This window comes from Hemiscyllium ocellatum, chromosome 24 (assembly GCF_020745735.1).
Source record: "Hemiscyllium ocellatum isolate sHemOce1 chromosome 24, sHemOce1.pat.X.cur, whole genome shotgun sequence".
NCBI classification, from domain to species: Eukaryota; Metazoa; Chordata; class Chondrichthyes; order Orectolobiformes; family Hemiscylliidae; genus Hemiscyllium; species Hemiscyllium ocellatum.
The window spans coordinates 28,596,394-28,619,603 of NC_083424.1; the positions used below are offsets into that span (position 1 = coordinate 28,596,394).

The window sequence follows — 23,210 nt, forward strand, 5'->3', positions numbered from 1 at the left end:
AGCTTACTCTTGTTCTTAATTCCAATATTATGTGAAAAGCAATGTTTTCAACACAAAGTGAAACATACATATTGATCATTCTGTAAAAGCTGCTTGTTTGAGAGACTTTTTATACGCATTGTTGATGCAGTTTCCCAGTTTGAAAATTGATATATATAAATAGATCTCATGGCATCCAAAAGATTCATGTTTCTAGACAGTGCAATTTTTTAATTGCTCTAGATTGACATTGAAAGATGAACATAAAATTTCAAACCGGAACCAATGTCACTTGTTAAGGAAATGAATTGGGTCTCCTATAACTCAAAGCTTAAACCAATACAGACAAAGTAGATTCTAATTAATCCAAATGGGGTGTGACAACAATGCGAAGAAGATGCAGTGACATTGCCTCAGTGATCATCTTTTACAACTACTTTTAGGCAATTCCACAGACCACTGAAACTTCAAATCTCCCTTAGTTCCATTTTAGGAACACCAATGAACTACTGATTTTTCACTGTCTCAGCAGTAAAATTAAAATGGTATTAGTAAATATTATAGAAGTCCAACTGAAATTACACAAAATTGATTAAGGCAATTCAAAATTAGAACAAAAAAGAAAAGCATTATGGCAGTAAATCTGCTAGTTAGCAAATCTACATTGTTTGTGGTCTATTTTATATTGCTTGTGTATTGTTCGAAGTCTGGAGCACAGTTTTGAAGTTCAGATGCTAATCTACCTTTATCTGTACCAAATAGATGAACTGAATTAATCACAACTACACACAAACGACTAAATCACAAGGACAATTGCAATTGTTTTTAAATTTCAGGCTTCATATTAATAATTGGTTCTCTTTTCTTAAAAATTACTTTAACCTATAACAAAGTATGATGATGCATTGTATAAAAGCTTTTCATTTGATTACTTTATAATGTATATCCTGTCCAAATATCAGAGGAACTAAAGGAGCACATCCAACAGTACCTAATTCTTTGCAGCAATTGAGGTTTATAGAAAGTTCAGTTGTTAAGAATAAAAACTATATGTATATAATGGTATACAGTCTAAAATATTATACGGAGGTCACAATTTCAATAATTTCTTGTAGCATATAGAATTATAAATTAAACATGAGTATCTGTAACAAAAACAGAAATTGCTGGAGAAATTAAACAGGTCTGGTAGCATCTATGAAGAGAAAGCAGAATTAATGTTTTGAGTCCAGCAATCTTTGTACAGAACTAATAGTAGCTAGGAAAAGCTAGCTAATGACAGGGTGTGGGAAAAACAAGTGAGTGGATATGTTGAGACAAAGAGAGACAAGAAAGAGAGCATACACAGAGAGTGAGAGATGGGGACAATGAGAAGGTGACAATGGATTAGCTGTGCTGAAAGCAACCAATGTCATGACAGAGCCTGGGGTGTGAGTTGGATAAAGCACATGGAAGGATGTGCTTGGGTTCTAAAATTGTTGAACTCAATATTGAGTCCTGAGACCGCAGGTTCCCAAATGAAAAACAAGATGCTGTTCTTCCAGCTTGCACTGAGCCTCACTGGAGCACTGCAGCAAGCCCAAGAGAGAAATATTGGCCCGGGAACAGTAGTGTTAAAGTTGCAGGCACCTGGAAGCTCAGGGTCATTTTTATGGCCAAAATATAGGTGTACTGTAAAGTGGGGACCCAGTCTGCATTTTGTCTCCCCAGTTGTGAACAATGAAGACAATCGACTAGAAGTGTGGATAAATCGCTGCTTCACCTGGAAAGTGAGACTGTGTGTCTGCAGCCTTGGATATTGAGGAAAGAGGAAATAAACGGGCAGACACTGCATCTTCTGCAATTGCACAGGAAGGTGCCGTGGGGATACAGGGAAGTTTTGGGAGTGGAAGAGTAGATCAGGATGTCCCATGGTAACAGTCCATGCAGAATGCTGACAAGAGAGACGATGGGAATACTTGTCTAGTGGTGGCAGAAATGGCAGCTAATGATTGTTTTTGGATGTGGATGCTGATTTGGTGGAATGTGAGCACCGGGGGAGCTTATTGTTGTTGTGCAAGGGAAGAGATGGGATAAAGACATGGCTACGGCTCTGTCAACCATGGTGGCTGGAAATCCTCAGTTGAGGAAAAAGGTAGACATTTCTGAGGTCCCCATGCAGTATGAGATATCATCAGAATAGATGTGATGGAGGTGAAGAAACTGGAAAAATGGAATGAAGCCCTGACGGGAAGTAGGGTGTGAGGATATGTATCGGGGTAACTGTGGGAGTCAGTGAGTTTGTGGTGCAACATCTGTCATATTTGAGTATTATCAATTGCAAAGAATGTCTTCTTTTTTTAAAATATGGAACAACAATAATATCACTTTATTATTATAGATCAAAGCTATTAAACAAGCCAATTATTGACATCATCAATGTCTGTCTTTTCCATCGCCACTCTTCTCAAAATCTATCCTTGGCCCATCCTTCCTCTCCAAGGACAGTCCCATCTCCAATCACTTCATGGTCGTCAAAGTCAGTGTATATGTTGTCACTGGCAGCTCTATGCCATCTTCTCAAAACTCTTTTCTCTAATCTCTTCATGTTAGCTTCCACATTCAGGCTTCGGATGCATAACCTACCTTGTCCTTTTTTTCAACATTCAATAAGATGTTCATTATTTTTATGCAAATTGTGTATGATATACATTGCCCCCCTAAATTAACTATTAAATGGAGAGGGATTATCTTTATGAACCATTGCAAACCTCATGATCCAGTGGTAGTTGGATTTTGAACCAGCAAAAATGTGGGCATGGCAAAATATGTCCATGTCAAGACTGCATACAACATGGAGGAGAAATTAGAAATAATGAGCTCAGCATTATACTTCCAATCTTGGCTTTCTCATTGGTAGATTTCACAGGGTTGGGAAATGTTAGTGAAGTAAGTTTGGCAATAGAAGAACATCGGATAAACTAACTTCACGTGCACTGTTGGATGAGGATAATTAAGCTATATTTTGTAATCCTTCTCAAATTATTCTTCCATTTATCCAGCTCAATGGGAATGATCCAGTCTCATGTAATGAAATACAGGCACTGTAGTGACCAGAAATGACTTTTCTTCCTCAACTTTGGTTCTCATCTAACATTCAGTCCCTCACTAACCGTCAATCTGCAACAATTTAATCTCAAACCCTTTGTTAAATTTTATCCATTAACAATGAGCATAGGATCATGAGGCACTAGCATTACCACCTCAATCACTCCACCAATTCTCTTGACCACTTCAAAGCGTTATCAGAATAAATTTTGGATAAGTATCACATTGGGGATGTTTGATCATTTTACTGATAAACATCTGCATATTGTTTATATTATGTGGTAAATGGTATATGCAGTAAAGGTTCACATCAGCCATAATCTCATTGGTAAAAAGGCTCGAGGTGCTAAATTGCCTGATCTTGTTCCTATGTTCAAGCTCAAGAGGCAGTGGGGGTATGGGACTGAGTTGTGTGTTCAACCGACACTCTGAAATATTGTCTTCCAGGTTAGAAAATGAGAATCCATCCAGATCTTTTTGGTAGATTATCATCATCATTGCCTGGGTAATAATTTGGCAGACAAATCACCCATCCTTTACAAACAGATGATTTGTATTTACTTAATTGAAGATAAAAACATATGCACTGTGTCAAGGTGACCTATTCATTTCAAAAGCAGTCATGTCTCCACAATGCAATCATATTCACCATAATTGGAAGCAAGATGTGTCTTAGTGGTTTTTGCCACAGAATATCATGTGTGTTATGTAGTTGCATAATTCATTGCTGCTTACTGTAAAGAAGCAACTGAATAAAACAAATCTCTCCTTCTGCCAATATATAGGCTCTGCATTACAAAGATCCTGTTATTAGTACCTCCTCATGGCAACGCACTGTAACTTTACACCCTTAGGCAAAACCTCAAGGGATCTCAGTGGAATTCTGACCCCAATGATGCATTATACAGGTCACCAACATGTGGTCATGCCCTGGTATCCATCACCTGGGTCTCACTGATGTGTCAAACAGTCAAATGTTAACACCTGGTAAATCAAATTGTTAGGTTTGTTCATGTGTTTATTTAAGATTAAGAAGTAAGAAATGGTAGCTATTAATTATCTGAGTACATACATAAAGGGAGCGCCTAGTAACATTTGATGTGGAACGCGAGGGGCAAGATTGAGAAAATCAATAAACTTTGGACATCAGAAATGTATCTTAATTTCCTCTCTGCAATTAGCTTGGAGCATATTAGCATCAAAAATATTGGAGTGGAGTCCGACAGAATCCTGGTGCTTGCTTTCTGGCAACCTCTGCACAAGAGTGAGCCTCATCCACAGAGGCTCCCAACTTTGCTCTGAATTCAACCGACAAGGTTGAGAGGAAGATGCAGATACTGAGCAAATCTATATCTCTAAATCTAGTCTATGCAGCGAAAAAAACAAATGGAGAGGATACATCAACCTTAGATAAGGTGACATTTGTTTAGTACCCCCATTTGTTTAATCCCATCACGTTGCAAACTAACTTTCCAAGATTTTGCTGCTGTGTTTGTTGTAATCTCTGATTTTTTTTCTTGCTTAATGCTCTTCCCGCTACAACTATTAAAGACAGTAAGACCATAAGATACAGAAGCAGAATTAGGCCATTCAGTCCATTGAGTCTGCTCCATCATTCGATCATGGCTGATTGGTTTCTCAATCCTATTCTCCTGCCTTCTCCTTGTAACTCTTGATCCCCTTACTAATCAAGAACTTATCTATCTCTGTCCAAATACACTCAATGATGGAGCCTCAACAGCTTTCTGCAGAAATGGGTTCCACAGATTTACCACCCTCTGGCTAGAGAAATTCCTTCTTAACACAGTTCTAAAGGGTGACCCCTTCATTCTGAGGCTGTGACCTTAGGTTCTAGTCTTTCCAACTCATGGAAACATCTTCTCCGCATCTACTCTATTCAGGCCTCTGAATAAATTTCAACAAGATACCTCACATCCTTCTAAACTCCACTGACTACAGACACAGACTCCTCAGCTGCTCCTCATTCAACAAGCTCTTCGTCCCTGGGATCATTCTTGTAAACCACATCTGGAGCCTCTCCCTGGCCAGGTCATCGTTCCTCAGATATGGGGTCCAAAACTGCTCACAATGTAGACTGACATTATACAGCCTCAGCAGCACATATCTGCTCTTGTATTCTAGTCCTCTTGAAATGAATGCTAAAATCACATTTGCTTTCCTAACTTACCTTGTTAACCTTGACAGAATCCTGAACGGAGATTCCTAAGTCCCTTTGTGCTTCAGATTGCTTTCCCAATTTTGAGAATACTCCACACCTGTATTCTTCCTACCAAAGTGCACAAACTCACTTTCCCATGTTGTATTCCACTGCCACTAATTTGGCCATTCTTCTAGCCTGTCCAAGTTCTTCTGCAGTTTCCTTGCTTCCTCAACATGATCTACCCCTCCACCTATCTTTGTATCATCTGCAAAATTAGCAACAATCCCCTCAGTTCACTCAGCCAGATTTTAATGTATAAAGTGCATAGTTGTGGTCCCAACAGTGACCCCTGTGAAATTCCACAAGTCACCCAGTGCCACCCTGAAAAAGACACCTTTAACCCCACTTTCTGCCTTCTGTCAGTCAGCCAATCTCTATCCATACCAGCAGCTTTCTGTTATCACCATGGGTTCTTATTCTATTTAGCAGCTTCTTGTGTGCCACCTTGTCAAAGACCTTCTGGAAATCCAAACTGATCACATTACTGGCCCTCCTTTGTCTAACTTGCTTGTTACCGCCTCAGAGAATTCTAACAAATTTGTTCGGCATGACGTTCCTCGAAAAAGCCATGCTGGCTTATAATATTAAAAGATTAAGTTGGAAAATCTCTCTGGACATTAATGTAATATTAAAGGGTTAAACTGCACTGACTGAACATTCTGGAGGTGGGTGGAGACGACATTCATGCAGGAATGTGGACCAACTCCCACCCCATTTAGACAGTCATTTGCTATTACTCCCCCTACTATTATCAATTTAAACTATCTCTTCCATTCAGAAGTGCTTTCAGAGTCATCCCCTGAAGCTAGAACACATCACACCTACATTGTCCTAGGGAATCATGGAATCAGGAAATTGTCTGCATAATGATTCCCCAGGATTAGGACATTTACATTTGCATTATCTCCAAGGATAATCTCATCCTACCATTGTATCTGGGGTAATAAGTGATTAAATGAGGGGTGTAGGCCAGGGTATCCTGTGCGCATTGCAAACTGACCTGTATAAAAGGGGATGTGTTTTCTTTGTTCAGGGTCTCACTTTGACTTGATTTCATAAGCCTGTGAAAAGGGTCAAAGGGGGTCACCTAGCTTGTACAAGCTTTAATAAACTTTAACTGTTTGCAGAGGTTGGTGTGTGTAAATTGCATCTAGTGTGTGAAATCCTGGGAAAAGAACCTAACACATGGTGGCAGCAGTCGGAATCCAACATACCCAACATACACGGAGCTTCCAGGCGAACTGTGTTGGCTACGTGAGACAGGTTGGCCCACAAGGTAAGCATCACTTTGATCTCTCTCTCTCTCTCTCTCTCTCTCTAAACTTAACACTCAGTTGACCCCTTGTCTCCTGGGACTCGGTGGTGACGGAATCTTTGAGGTAACTTGCACACTTAGTCGCTTTGCAAAGTGGATTGTGATTGGGCTTAGAGTCCTCAGGCACATAGAGTAAGAAAAGGGGTTCAAGTCCCCGTGAGAAGTAAAATAAAAAAGGGGTTAAAGTCCTCAAGGGAAAAAGGAGCATTAAAAAAAAGTTAGTACTTGGTACTTATTAAAGGTATCGATTTTGTGAGCCACATCTCCCCTTAGAAGTAATTTTAGGTCAACATGGCATCACCGGGAAAAGGGGGAGAAAGTGGAGCCGATCCACTTGGATCCCAACAGTGAAGTGCATTGACTGCCAGGGAAGGTTAGTCTGGGTTTCTGTTGTGGGAGTCTGTTTCTGGGCTGTGAACTCGGCTCGGCAAGTCTTGGTTTTGGAGGAGGGGAGTGGCATGGACTGCAATGCCATGTGGTCCGCTGCGAGGACTTTCTCTTTTTGTGGGTGTGATTTCGTCAGGAGAATATGGCTGGTCTTTCTTTCCCTCACGGCCTCGTCCGGTGGTGGGGTAGTGGAAGTCGGTCTGGATTCCACTGAGGTGAGGATGTTTAGTGATTTTTTTGTGTAGGCGTGCCAGGCACTGTGGGGATCACAGAGCTTTGGGAATCTTGGACCAATGTTTGTGGGTTTTTTTCTGTGCCGTGGTAGTTGATTGAGAGTCTGTGAACGTGATTTATTCTTGTCCGATTCTGGTGTGGATCTTTTGAGGCCACCTCCTCCACATTTTTGACTCCTCATTTTCCATATCATGGATCAAGCCCAGGTGAACTGGAGGAGGGGGGGGGTCCCAAATGTGCGCGGTTATCCCCCATATTAAAATGAGAAGAATTCTGACCAGAGATTCTTCAAAAAGAACATAAGAAACTCTGAAATTAAGGTTGTACCAATACTTTTGTCGAGAGGAAAGGTTCAATGTAAATTGTGCCATGCTGAGAGTTTTGATATTTAAATATTTTGGTTTTGTTGAAATACTAGTTAAAACAAATCCTTTTAAGTGACTTTTTTGCCTCGTTTGAATTAGGATCCCGATTCAGTGTGTTTTGTGGATTACATAATAGGGCAGATTTTGTTTATACACTGAAATTGTACATTATGTCCTTTTTTAAAATGATCAAACTTGTAACCTTAAAACAAATTGATTGAGGACGTTGAGCCCTTGATTTGTTTAAAATGCTACAATGCCTGTTTCAAATCAAAAACAATTATGTCAGTGGTCATGTTTTAGCCAGTTGCGAGTAATGTATTATAATATCTTTGCTGCTGTGTTTTTAATGCAGAGTGTTCACAAAATGGGCAGCACGGTGGCACAGTGGTTGGCACTGCTGCCTCACAGCGCCAGAGACCCGGGTTCATTTCCCGCCTCAGGCAACTCCCTGTGTGGAGTTTGTACATTCTCCCCATGTCTGCATAGGTTTCCTCCGGGTGCTCCAGTTTCCTCCCACAATCCAAAAATGTGCAGGTTAGGTGAATTGGCCATGCTAAATTGCCCGTAGTGTCAGGTGAAGGGGTAAATGTAGGGGAATGGGTCTGGATGGGTTGCGCTCGGCGGGTCGGTGTGGACTTGTTGAGCCGAAAGGCCTGTTTCCACACTGTAAGTAATCTAATCTAATCTAAAAAGAAGAGTGCATTTTAAGTTTGATGTTTTGTTAAGATTTTAAAGAGCATTAGAACTTGAAGCTGAGCTGTTTCAGTTCTGTCAATTATTGTTAAGATTTCATTGACCCCCTTCATTTTGCACATTCAAAGAATGTTGAAGTCGACCAAAGTTGCCACTGTAATTCTGACTGTTTTATTTGGGAGGTTTCATTTGGAGAACATATTTTAATATATTCTGCATTTGTTTCCCATGAATATTTGAGATTTAAATTTGAACTGAAACTGCCTCTTCAATAGCTCGAGCACAGGAAACATTTTGGAAATATTTTTCCTGATAGCTTCCACATTAGACAAGTATTAATTTGTTAAAGGAAAATAATTTTTGAATAACCTGAATGGTTTCATTTTAGGCAAAAGTGAGGACCACAGATGCTGGAAACCAGAGTGGTGCTGGAAAAGCACAGCAGGTCAGGCAGCATCCGGGGTGCAGGAAAATCGATGTTTTGGAGGACTTTTGCCCGAAACATCAATTTTCCTACTCCTCGGATGCTGCCTGATCTGCTGTGTTTTCCAGCACCACTCTAATCCGGTTTGATTTTAGGACCACTGATTGTGATTTATAATTGATTAAATTGTTTAGGCAGTACAATTTAGAAATTTATAGATTGTAGAAAACTTGATAATGTTATAAAGAGTGAACAGAGTTACAGACTTCAAGATAACCGAGAATGTTGAAATAGGCAGACACAATTTAGTGTAGTTAAATGTGTGACTGTCTTCATACTGATAACCACCTTGGCAAGGAAGTAATGAGACAGGAAATGCAAAGATACTTGCAGCAGCTAACATAGTCTCTCAAGTTTCTCCATTCACAGGTAAAGCAAGCCTTCGTACCACCGCTGCCCCTCCAAAATCTGATCTAACAGATTCCATCAGCTCCCCAGTCATGAGCATGAAAAGTGAAGAAGCTAATAACAGTGAAGAGGAGGGCGGTATGCTTTTTGTCAGTAACCTTACTATGGACATTAAACCACATGAGCTTTATCATCTCTCTCATTTAAGGGATATGAAGGTTCACTGATCAAGCTAACATCACAACAGCCAGTTGACTTTGTTACATTTAACAGCAGAGCGGGAGCAGAAGCAGCAAAGAATGCTGCATTCACCTAGCCTGCTGCTGCACTTCACGCTCAGATGTGCTGGTATCCTCCATCTGAAGCATCTCTGAAGAATGAAGTTTCATCAGTTTTGTTAAGTATTTAACTGCCCTTATCCAAGAATTCAGATTTCTCCGTGGAGTGGAGTGCAAGGACAACAGACTGAATTTTGTTTTCAGATTGGACATTACTGAAGGAGGTTTTGGATAACTGGCTTGTTTCCATTCGACTTGGAGGGAGTAAAATGGTCACTAAGGAGTATGAATTTAAGAACTTTACTGGTGAACTTTTCTTTCCACATGGGAGGATCCTGGAAACTCTATTTACTGCATGAACTAGTAATCTTTGTTGTTATAAGCATGGCACGTTGCCTATCAATAACTTGCTTAAACACTGGCTGTCAAAGTCTTATGAAAGCTGGTAGTGTCATCTAGGTGGTTATCATGGAATGATAAAAAGGATGGAATATAATGTTGAAAGATTAAATTGGAATATCTCTCTGGACAATGTAATATTAAAGGGTTAAACTGCACTGACTGAACATTCTGGAAGTGGGTGAAGATGACATTTATGCAGGAATGCAGATCACTCCCACTCCATTTAGACAGTCATTTACTACTACTCCCCCTACTATTATAAAATTAATCTATGATTCAATCTCTTCCATTCAGAAATGCTTTCATAGCCATCCCCTTAAACTAGGACGTATCACACCTACATTGTCTTAGGGAATCACTGAGTCAGGAAATGGTCTTCTTAACAATTCCCCAGGATTAGGACATTTACGTTTGGATGTAGGTTTGCTCACTCAGCTGGAAAGTTTCGTCACCATACTAGGTAACACTTCAGTGAGTCTCCGGACGAAGCACTATTGATGATTTCTGCTTTCTATTTATATGTTTAGGTTTCTTTGGGTTGGTGATGTCATTTCCAGTGGTGATATCAATTCATATTCTTTTTCTCAGCGGGTGGTAAATGGTAAATGTAAACAAACTGTATTTGTTGATAGAGTTCCAGTTGGAATGCCATGCTTCTAGGAATTCTTGTGCTTGTCTTTGTTTGACTTGTCCTAGAATGGATATGTTGTCCCTGGCGAAGTGATGTCCTTCCTTATCTGTATGTAAGGTTACTAGTGAGAAACAGTCATGGCGTTTTGTGGCAAGTTGATGTTCATGTATCCTGGTGGCTAGTTTTCTGCCTATTTGTCCAATGTAGCATTTGTTACGTGCTTACATGATATTTTGTAAATGACATTAGTTTTGCTTGTTGTCCGTATAGGGTCTTTGAAGTTCATTAGCTGCTATTTTAGTGTGTTGGTGGGTTTGTGGGCTACCATGATGCCGCCAAGGGATCTGATTAGTCTGGCAGTCATTTCAGAATTGTCTTTAAAGTAGGGGAGAGTGGCTAGGGTTTCTGATCGCGTTTTGTCTGCTTGTTTGGGTTTGTTGCTGAGAAATCAGCAGACTGTATGTTAATTGGATACTCATTCTTTTTGAATACACTGTATAGGTGATTTTTCCTCTGCCCTTCGTAGTTCCTCTGTGCTGCAGTTTGTGGTGACTCGTTGAAATAATGTTCTGATGCTGCTTCGTTTGTGGACGTCAGGATGATTGTTCCTGTAGTTCAGTATTTGATCCGTATGTGTTGTTTTCCTGTAGACGCTGGTTTGAAGTTCCCCATTGGCTGTTCGCTCGACTGTGAAATTGAGGAATGGCAGTTTGTTGTTGTTTTCCTCTTCTTTAGTGAATTTTATGCCAGTAAGGGTATTAGAAGATCCAAAGACACATGTACCAAACACCACTAACTTCATCAGCAAGGACAGTATCATCAGGCTAATGGACCTATGCCTTACCATCCACTACATCTTCAACAACAAAACCTACAGGCAAACCAACAGAACACCCATGGGATCTCTGATATCAGGGTTCTTAGCAGAGACGGTAATGCAGATACTCGATCAAACAGTTCTACCAACCATCCAACCCAAACTTTTGGGTCTGCTACGTGGATGACACCTTTGTCATCACTAAACGAAACAAATTAGAGGAAACCTTCAAGACCATCAATAATACCAGTCAACATCCACAAGCGAAGCTGCATCAGAACATTATTTCAACGAGCCACGACAAACTGCAGCACAGAGGAACTACGAAGGGCAGAGCATATTCAAAAAGAATGGGTATCGATTTCTCAGCAACAAACCCAAATAAGCAGACAAAACGCGATCAGAAACCCTAGCCACTCTCCCCTACATCAAAGACATCTCGGAAGTGACTGCTAGACTCCTCAGACTCCTTGGCATCATGGTAGCCCACAGACTCACCAACATACTAAAACAGCAGCTAATGAACTTCAAAGGCCCGAAACAGACAACAAGCAAAACTAATATAATTTACAAAATACCGTGCAAGCTGCTATATTGGACAAACAGGCAGAAAACACGCCACAAAACGACATGACTGTTTCTCACTAGTATCCTTCCATACAGATAAAGAAGGATACCACTTTGACAAGGACAACACATCCATCCTAGGACAAACCAAAGAGACATGCACAAGAATTCCTAGAAGCATGGCATTCCAACTGGAACTCTATCAACAAACAGATTGACTTGGACTCCATTTACCACCCGCTGAGAAAAAGAACAGGAAATTACATCACCACAGGAAACGACATCACGAACCCAAAGAAACCCAAACATATAAATTATCAGCAGTGCTTCGTCCAGAGGGTCACTGAAGATGTTGCCTAGTATGGTGACGAAACGTCTAAAAATGAACCTACCAGCTCAGCGAGCAAACCTACATCGGAAACCTCAATCTAAGCTACAAATCTTCTCAAAACCCGCTAACACTTACGTTTGCATTATCTCCGAGGATGATCTCATCCTACCAATGTACCTGGGGTAACATTTGATGGGGGGGGGGCGGTGGAGTGGCTAGAGTATCTGTGAGCATTAAGAACTGACCTGTACAAAGGGGATGTGTCTTCTTTGTTCAGGGCCTCACTTTGACTCGATTTCACACGCCTGTGAAGATGGTCAAAGGGGCCACCTAGCTTGTAGAAGCTTTAATAAACTTTAACTGTTTGCAGAAGTCGGTGTGTGCGAATTGCAGATGGTGTGTGAAACCTCAGGAAAAGAACCTAACAGGCTCAGCCCTACTCTACCATGCACTCTCGAGTACTTCGCAATTTCATCCTTAATAATCATGGACACTAAAATCTGGTTGGCACGATGGCTCAGCAGTTAGCAGTGATGCCTCACAGCGCCAGGTGCTGGGTTTGATTCCAGCCTCAGGTGACTGTGTGAAGTTTGCATGTTCTCCCCATGTCTGCATGGGTTTCCTCCGGGTGCTCCTGTTTGTTCCCACAAACCAGAGATGTGCAGGCCAGATGAATTGGCCATGCTAAATTGTCCACAGTGTTCCAGGATGTGTTGGTTAGGTGCATTAGTCAGGGGTAAATGTAGGGTAATAGTGTAGGGGAATCGGTCAAGGTGGGATACTCTTCAGAGGGTTGGTGTGGACTTGTTGGGCCAATTGGCCTATTTCCACACTGTAGAGATTCTCTGATTCTGCCAATGACTGAGGTCAGACTAACTGCCCTGTAATTTCCTGTTGTCTGCTTCCCTCCCTTCTTAAATAGGGGTTTACATTGACCACAAGACAATACGAATTGGAGTAACTTGTTTGATCCTTCGAACCTGCACTGCCATTCAACAGCACTATGGCTGATCGACACTCCTCACATCCACTTGCCTACATGTTTTCTGCATAACCCTTGATTCTCCTGCTTTGTGCAAAACTATCTCAGCTTTAAATATATCTATCGACTTCACCCCTACAGCTCCCTGCAGTAAGGATTTCCAACGATTGATTTCCAAGCCCTCTAAGAAATTCCTCATTTGAGTCATTAAAATTGGTGTCCTTTTATTCTGAGACTATGCCCTCTGGTCCTAGATTCTCCCATGAGGAGAAACATCTTCTCAGTATTTATCCTGTCAAGCCCTTTAAGAATACTGTATGGTTCAATGTCATCATCTTTTATTCATCGAAACACCAGTGAGTAGAGTCCCAACTTATTTAGCCTTTGCTTCTAAGGCAATCCCTCCATACCAGGGATCATCCTCGTAAGCCTTCTCTGAACTGTCTCCAATTAAATGATGCTTTTTTAGAAGGGTACTAAAACTTGTCACAGTAATTCAGATGTTGTCTCACCAGCACTTTGTGCAGTTACACGAAGACTTCCCTATTCTTGGACTCCAACCCATTTTAAACAAGGGCCAATATTCCATTAGCCTTCCTGATTGCCTGCTGCACCTGTGTGCTAGTTTCCCAGTTTCTTGTATTTTGTGCACAAAAGTACCAAGTACCTTTGTGTTGGAACTTTCTGCAGTTATTCTATTTAAATAATGCTGTTTGTTTGTTCTTCCTTCAAAACTGAACTTCACATTTCCCCACATTATACTCCATTTGCCAATTTTTTGCCTACTTAATCTATCAATACCTCCCTGTAAACAGTTTAAATTCCTCTCACAATTTGTCTTTTCACCTATTTTTGTGTTGTCTGCAAATTTGGGTAGAGTACATTCACTTCCTTCCTCTAAGTCATTAATGTACATTGGAAACAGTCTTGCCCAAAACTGATGCTTGCGGAACCCCATTGGTTACAGGTTGCCAACCTGAAAAAGTATGACTTATCCTCACTCGTTATTTCCTGCCCAATTCTCTATTCATGCTAATATACTACCTCCAACATCATGGGCTCTTTTGATAACTTAGAGAGGCACAATGGCTCAGTGGTTAAAACTGCTACCTCACAGGGCCAGGGACCTCGGTTCAATTCCAGCTTCAGGTGTTTCTGTGTCGAGTTTGTATGTTCTTCATGTGTCTGTGGGTTTCTTCTGGGTGCTCCAATTTCCTCCCATAGTCCAAAGATGTGCAGGTTAGGTGGTCTGGCCATACTGAAATTGCCCATAGTATTCAGGGATGTATAGGCTAAGCAGATTAGCCATGGTAAATGTGGAGTTATGTGATACAGTGGGAGGCTGGGTCTGGGTGGGATGCTCTTCAGAGAGTTGGGCCAGATGTGATGGGCTAAATGGTCTCTTTCCACACTGTAGAAGTTCTATGATACTAATTTTCTCTAAGGTACCTTGGCAAATGCCTTCTGGAAGTCCCAATATAACACATCTGCTAGTTCCCCACTATCCACTCTGGTTAAGACTGCCTCAAAAACTTTAGTAAGTTTGTAAGACGCGATTTCCCTTTCATGAACCTGTGCTGATTCTCTTGGTTAGATTATGGTTTTCAAAAATGTGCTGCTATTACTTCCTTAATTTTTGATTCCAACAATTTTCCATTAATAGATTTTAGGTGAATCGACCTATAATTACCTGATTTTTGTCCGCCTTAGTTTTTGAACAGGTGCGTCACACTGACAGTTTCCAATAGACCAGTACTTTTCCAGAGTCCAAGATTTTTGGAAAATTACAACCAATTCATCCACTCCCTCTGTAGCTACTTCTTTTGAGATCCTAGATGCAAGCCATCAGGGCCAAAGGACTTATCTGCCTTTAGCCCCATTAGTTTGTCTAATACTATTTCTCTCATGATGGGAATAGTACTTAATTCTTCCCAGTATTCGTTAGTATTAATGGAATGTTCAAAGTATCTGACACAATTAAGATTGATGCAAAACATCTGTTAACTCCTCTGCCATTTCCTTGTTCCCCATACATATCTCTCTAGATTCATTACGTAAAGCACCTATGTTCACTGACCTCTGTTCCTTTTTATATATTTTAAAAAGCTCTTACTGTCACTTTTTATATTCCTCACTAGTTTGGCCTCATGGTTTATTTTCTTTCCATTATCTTTTTAGTCTTCCTTTGCTGGATTCTGAATTTATCACTGTCGATCGTTTCCTTATGTGCTTTTACTTTCAACTTAATAGTCTCCTTAACTTCCTTGGTTAGCTACTGCTTGCTTACTATCATTCCTGTCAATCTATCCACCCAGTTCACTTTAGCTAACTCTGTCCTCATTTCATTGTAGCTTTTTTTCATTTAAGTTAAACAGTTGTTCCAACCCACGTGAAGGTGGGAAAGGCAATGACAAAGTGGTATTATCGCTGGACTGTTTAACCAGAGATCCAGGTAATGTTAGGTTTACATTTTGCCATGGCAAATGTTGAATTTGAATTCAATAAACATCTGGAATTAAGAGTCTTACGATGACCATGAATCCATTGTCAATTGACAGGAAAATCCATTGGGTTCACTCATGTCCTTTAGGGATGGAAACTACCACCATTACCTGGTCAAGCGTATACGACTCCAGATCCACAGCAAGATGGTTGACTCTAAACAGCCCTCAGGGCAATTAGGGATGGGTAATAAATGCTCACCACCCAGTGACATCCTCATCCCTGAATTTTAAAAAAAGCTTTCTCACACTCAAAAGTGAGCAATAAAATTCTACCATGTTATGATCACTACTTCCTAGGGGATCTTTCACTCTGAGGTTATTTATTGAACCTGCCTCATTACTCATTGCCAGATTCAAGACAGCCTGTTCCCTGTTGGTTCCATGACATATTGTAGTAGGAAACTATTCTTAATGCACTATGAATTTGTTGTCTTAGCTGTCCTGTCCAAATTGACCAACCCAACCAATAAACAGAAAAAGGTTCCCAATTATTCATTTCTACATACTCATTATTTGTTGATTCATACCCTTTCTTAGAGTGTGTCTATTATTTGGGGATCTGTGTCTTTGTTCGCTTGCTGTTATTTAACTCAATTGACCTCTACATTATCTGAGCCTTGATCATCTCTCACAACTGTCTTCATTTCATCTATATTAGTATTGCTACACCACCATCTTTTCCTTCCCTCCTGCTTTTCTGAAACGCTAAATTACCTTGAATATTAAGTTCCTAGTTCCAATTTTCTTGTCACCATGTCTCTGTACTGGTTATGAGATCATATCCAATTACCTTGAATTGTGCCATCAGTTCGCCTATCTTATTCCAAATGCTATGTGCATTCAGACACAAAGCCTTGTCTTTTTTTGCTTTTTTTAAAATCATCTTAACTTTTCTTTGTACTGTGACTCATTTGCCTCTCACCGTTTTTGCACTTTACTGTTCTTTCTTTTATTTGCATTGTTGTTTCTCTTTCCCTTGTCACCCAGCATGGATTCCCAACTCCTGCCATTCTAGCTCAAACCTACCCCTACCCCAATCACACGAGCAAATGCTTGCTCGAGGTCATCAGTCCCAATCCTGCCCAGGTGTAAACTGTCCGGATTGTACTCGTTCCACCTTCCCCAGAACCTGACCCAATGTCCTAGGAATCTGAAACCTTGCCCTAGCATCTTTCCAGTCACATATTCAACTGATATTGTGCCATTTCTAAACTGACTAGCATATAGCAGCAGTAGTTACCTTTAACATACCTGCATTACTTTCTTCCTTAATTAATTCCGTTATAGAGAGTAGCGTTCTACAGGTTCAAACAAGGACCATGATTTTTTTTCTTTAATTACAGAGGCTCAAGCATACAGTGCAAAATTCAAGCATACAGCAAAAAGTCTGGAGGTATTGTGAACAGGGAGAGAATTCAAAAGAACATAGGGAGACTGGTGAAATGGGCAATCAAGTGGCAGATGAAATTGGTTGCACAGAAACACAAATGGATACAGTTGAAGAGTAAAGAACAGCAATACAAAAACAGCAAAGGGACTGTAAGTGCAGAAAGAACTAATGGCAAATGTTGCACAAACCACTGAAAATGTCAGGTTAATTTAAGAAGGTGGTGCAAATGGAATATGGAATATGAAATCTCGACTTACAAAAGAAAGAAAGTTATGATGAATCTTTATAAAACACTGGTTTTGCTGCAACTAGAGTACTGTGTCCAAATAAGTGCAGCATGTATTGAGAAGAATCTAAATGCATTGGAGAGTATGCCAATATTGAGAATGGTTCTAGTGATGAAGAGCTTCAGTTTCATGTATACGTTTGGGGTACTTTAAAGAAAAGGCGACTGACAGGATATTTGACAGAACTGATCAAAATCACGAGGAGTCTAAACACAATAAATAAAAAACATTTTCAATGGCAGAAGGATGAAGAATCCGAGGTAATTGGAAAAAGAACCAAAGATAATATTACTTCTTTTAACAAAGTGAGAGGTTAGGATTTGGAATGCACTACCTGAGATTGTCTTTTCAAAGCATTGCCAATCATGGCTTTTAAGATAAATTGAATAACACCAGCAAAGAGGGAGTTTGCTGGGCCAGCAGATGTTTGGAGTGGGGCAGGCCCAGTTGCTCTTGTGGAGAGCTAATATGAATACGATGGGTTGAATGGCCTCTTTATGTCTCATATGCATTCTAAACTCATGATTTAGTCAGTTTTCATTGCTTTTGAGAAGTGCAGGTCATTAAATACAAACAATTCCTGTTTGGAGCCAATCTCAGCTATGTTTTTCACTTTATTTTTAGAAATCATGTTTTGTAAGATGATGCACTGTAGGTTTTTCTTTAATCTTACCATGTTTTTTGTTGTCCCGCCACTCTCCAGTATATTCGTCCCCGCTTAATGAGTAAACGGTGCTTTTTAAACCGTTTTTCTGCGCAATCCGATCCCACTCATGCCACCGATTTTCTTTGGGCTTCCGAGGCCTCAGAAATGGCATTTTTGTTTCAGAAACTCCGATGGAAGGATTCACTTGTTATGAAGGGGGCAGGGTGTTGTTGCACGCTCCCAGGGATCGAGACTGGATCTCTTCCGCTGTCGAGTTTAATCGAAATGAAGCCGTTTCCACTCAAAATCCCTTCGCAAACAGGTGTCCGAAAGACCAGCCAAAAATCGGCAGTCCTGCATATCAGCAACAGCGAGGCTGCAAACAGGATGTTTAACAACAATCCCCAAACTCGCTGACGCTCCTTGTGCGATAGTGTACGGCTGTTCCTATAGCAACAGAGACGGGCCTTGTGAATCGTCATGTGCCTTTTGGTATTTTCAAGTAAAACACGAACAAGGGAAAAATACCGTCAAACCTTTTTTTTTCGTTATGTGTGTGAAAAAGAGTAATTTTTAAAAAATAAGTTTTTTGCTGGAGTAAGTCATGTCTCGGCCCAATCATTACCCCTGCTACAAAAGAAATAACATTAAAGCCAGCAAGCGGTTGCTAACCTTCAGGTCTGAAAGATCGCTCTTTGAATCATTTAAATACGAGCTATTGGATGTTCACATTATTCATTCATAAATGCAGAAGTATCACAAAACTGTTTTCTTTTTAAATAAACAGAACCCCAAAATGGTACATGTAGAGATCTGAAGAGTTGAACAATTTCCTTGGACATCACTCAAATTTTATGCATCTTGACACGAGTGGACTGGGGTGGAGGAGAGAGGAGTGACCTTATTTACGCCACCTTTCCCGATTACTCTCATTGAAATGTTTTTATTTATTTTGGTAGTTCTGATCACTCAAAGTTGATCTCAAATTTCCCCCCAACCATCTTAAGTTACACTTTCAAAGGGGAAATTGTTTATATAAATATGTTTTCTTTTAAATATCTCTACAAGATAGATAATTGTGTGCAGAATATTGCTGAATGATGAGTGGAAATTTCAAGGGAAATATGTTCCAATTAGTTAAATACGACCAGGTAACCAGATCAATGGGAGTCATCAATAATTAATTTTCAGCTAAAAATCACACAACACCAGGTTATAGTCCAACATGTTTATTTGGAAGCACTAGCTTTAAGAGCGCTGCTTCTTCATCAGGTGGTTGTGGAGTATAAGATTGTAAGACGTAGAATTTATAGCAAAAGATTATAGTGTGATGCAACTGAAATTGTATATTGAAAAAAAACCTGGATTGTTTGCGGAGTTCAAAACTAGAGGGCATAATTTTAAGGTGAGAGGTGACTTAAAAAGGATCTGAAGGCCAACTTTTTCACACAGAGGGTGGTTTGTATGTAGAATGAACTGCCAGAGGAAGTGGTAGATGCAGGTACAGTTACATTTAAAAGATATTTGGACAGGTACAAGAATTCAAAAGGTTTAAAAGAATATGGGCCAAATGCAAGCAAGTGGGACTAGTTTAGTTTGGGAAACTTTGTTGGTATAGATGAGTTGGACCAAAGAGTCTGTTTCCATGCCTTTGACTTTATAAATATTAATATTATGGAGAGTGATAAAATACCAATAATGGGGATGTAATTTGAATTTGAACAGAACTGGGAATTTAACATTCCTGAATACAGTATAACATTTTCATGAGAGACAAGAAGGAAAACAAGTGAGTACGGTTTGTATGGGATGAAATTACAGGACTGGAATTTAAAGATAATGAGTTGTGTTAAGATAAAATTGATGAGGAAGGTAAGAAACACAACGAGAAATTATGCAATCCTTGTGCATTCATTACAGGCCACCAAACAGTGGAGAAGTGATGCACAGAAAATACAGTTGAGAGATCAGGAGAATAATTGGGAAATAGTGATTATGAGAGAAAATAACTGATTAGCCATAATCTCGAATGGTGGAGCAAACTCAAGGGACTGAATGGCCTACAACTATAACCTTATTCCTAAGCCCATAACATAGTTCGGTTCATTGCAAGAATGAAAAAAAGCGTAATGATAATTAAGAATCAAAAGTAAGCTTCTAGAAAATGACAAAGCTCAGCAAGGTAAGAACAAATCTGGTCCAAACTAAATAGGTAGGAAAGTTCACCTATCTTGCGTCTATCTTTTCCACCTTTTTTCATTCTCTTCCCACTTACATTCATGATTCTTCACAATTGTCAGTTTTCTGGCCCTACTCACCGTGTCTTCGCAATGGATGTGCAATTGCTTTACATGTCTATCCCCCATCAGGATGGTCTGACGGCTCTCTGCGTATTCCTTGAAAGATTGAACATTCCCAATCCACCACCAACCTCCTTCACCTGGCTGAGCTTGTTCTAACTTTAAACAACTCTTCCATTAAGACGTCTCACTTACTCCAAGTCAAAGGTGTGGCTGTAGGTATTGACATAAGTCCCAGGTATGTCTGTGTGTATGAGGGGTTTATTCCTTGTTCCAGTCCTACTCAGGTCCCCATCTACAACTCTTTCTGTGATACACTGATGATCTGTGCATGCACAGTTGTACCCATGACATCTCACCAGCATTACATTAAATTTTAAACTAGCTGTAAGTTCTGGGAAACTGTAGCAGCAGTTATTAACTAAATTGTAAGTTTGTTTGCAATCAATGGTCTGGTTACTATTAATTAGTCTGATCTCTACATGGGTGCAGCTCAACATTAAAATTATAACTTCGAGTTACATTACAGGAAACTTCCCTTTAGCAGAGATTTATTTTTGTGTTTTATTCACAAAGAAGTAAGTCAGCACGGAAAAGCACTTTATAATCTCAAGATAAAGCAAGTGTGTCTATTTACACACAGAAAGATTCCTCATGGACTCTTGCCAAAGGTTAAAAAAAGGAAACTGATTCTATCTGGAAGCAAGACGTTATTTTTACCTATGACATAACCAACAAGCTGGTGCTTGGGGATGCTCTCAATGCTGAGACACAACTGATCTATTAGAATTTAATAGATCTTGCTCAACTGAGCAAAATTGTTAAAAGTGAAATTTGTTTCTTATCATCTCCAGATGAAAGCTTAGGTAAATTGGGAAACAGTTCCACTTTCATAAAGCTGGATGCAAATACGAATTTTTGGCAACTTATTTTCACTCACAGGATGAGGGCATCACTGACTAGGCCAGCATTTATTGCCCATCCATAATTGCCCAGAGGGCATTTAAAAGTCAACCACATTGCTTTGGTCTGGATTCACATGTAGGCCAGACCAGGTAGGAAAGGCAGATTTCCCTCCCTAAAGGACATCAGTAAACCTGATGGATTTTTCTGACAATTGACAATGGTTTCATGGTCATCATTAGACTCTTAATTTCAAACCTTTATTGAATTCAAATTCCACCATCTGCCTTGGTGGGATTTAAACCCAAGTCCGCAGAGCATAGAACATAGAAAAGTACAACACAGAACAGGCCTTTGGCCGATGATGTTGTGCCGAGGTTTAATCCTAATGTAAAATATAATAACTTAACCTATGCACCCCTCAACTCACTGCTATCCATGTGGATGTCCAGCAGTCGCTTAAATGTCCCCAATAATTCTGCTTCCACCACCATAGCTGGCAACGCATTCCATGCATTCACAACTCTCTGCGTAAAGAACCTATCTCTGACGTCTCCTTTATACCTTCCTCCTAATATCTTCAAACAATGACTCCTCGTACCAGTCAATCTTGCCCTGGGGAAATGTCTCTGGCTATTGAATGTATCTATTCCACTCATTATCTTGTATACTTCGATCAGGTCTCCTCTCGTCCTCTTCTGTTTCTTCATAAGGCAAGCCTTCCAGTCCAGGCAGCATTCTGGTAAACCTTCTTTGCACCCTCTTCAAAGCCTCTGTATCTTTCCCATAGTAGGGTGACCAGAACTGGACACAATATTCCAAGTGTGGTCTCACCAGGGACTTGTAGAGCTGTAGCAAAACCTTGCGGCTCTTAAGATCGATACTCCTGTTAATGAAAGCCAAAACACCATATGCTTTCTTAACAACCCTATCCACTTGGGTGGCAACTTTGAGGGATCTATGTCCTTGCACACCCAGATCCCTCTGTTCATCCACACTGCCAAGAATCCTATCTTTAATCTTATATTCAGCATTCGAGTTCAGCCTTCCAAAATGCAACACTTCGCATGAACTCCATCTGCCATTTCTTAGCCCAGCTCTGCATCCTGTCTATGTTGCGCTACAACCTGCTGTAGCCCTCTATACTATCGACGACACCTCCAACCTTTGTGTCATCTGCAAATTTCCTAACCCACCCCTTAACCTCCTCATCCAAGTCATTTATAAAAACTACAAAGAGCAGAGGTCCAAAAACAGAGCCCTGCGGGACTCCACTCAGCACTGACCTCCAGGCAGAATACTTTCCATCTACAACCACTCTCTGCCGTCTGTCAGCCAGCCAATTCTCCCTGTATCCCATACTTGCTGACTTTATGAATGAGTCTACCATGGGGAACCTTATCAACTGCCTTGCTGAAGTCCATATACACCACATCCGCTGCTCGACCTTCACTGACCTGTTTTGACACCTCCTCAAAGAACTCAATAGGATTTGTGAGGCATGACTGCCCCTTACAAAGCCATGCTGACTGCCTTTAATCAAGCTATGCTTTGCCAAATATAAATCCTATCCCTCAGAATTCTTTCCAAAACTTTGCTGACCACAGACATAAGACTGACTGGTCTGTAATTGCGAGGGATTTCCCTATTACCTTTCTTGAAAAGAGGAACAACATTCGCCTCCTTCCAATCCTCTAGTATGATTCCCGTGGACAGTGAGGAGGCAAGTATCCTTGCCAGCGGCTTGGCAACCTCCTTTCTCACTTCCCGGTGCAGCCTAGGATAAATCTGGTCTGGCCCTGGGGACTTATCAATCTTAATGTTTTCCAAAATTTCCAGTATATCAACTTCATCAATCTTTATCTGGTCAAGACTGCATCCCAGCTCCTCAAAGTTTTCAATCACAACAAGTTCCCTTTCCTTGGTGAAAACCGAAGCAAAAAACCCTTTTAGCACTTCCCCTATCTGCTCAGACCCCTTGCACAAGTTCCCTCCACTGTCCCTGATCGGCCCTACCTTCTCCCTGATCATTCTCTTATTCCTCATATATGAGTAA

At 40.4% G+C, this 23,210-nt stretch overlaps 1 protein-coding gene across 1 annotated transcript in view; it reads right to left on the reverse strand.

Annotated features, from left to right (window-relative positions):
* The window catches only part of morn3 (MORN repeat containing 3), a 72,521-nt gene extending 54,184 nt beyond the window's left edge, over positions 1-18,337 (reverse strand). The window contains exon 1 of the mRNA XM_060843995.1: positions 17,979-18,337. Coding sequence (XP_060699978.1) covers positions 17,979-18,123 — 145 coding nt within the window. The 5' untranslated portion in view covers positions 18,124-18,337. The remainder of the gene's footprint in view (positions 1-17,978) is intronic.
* Between the last annotated feature and the right edge of the window lie 4,873 nt (positions 18,338-23,210).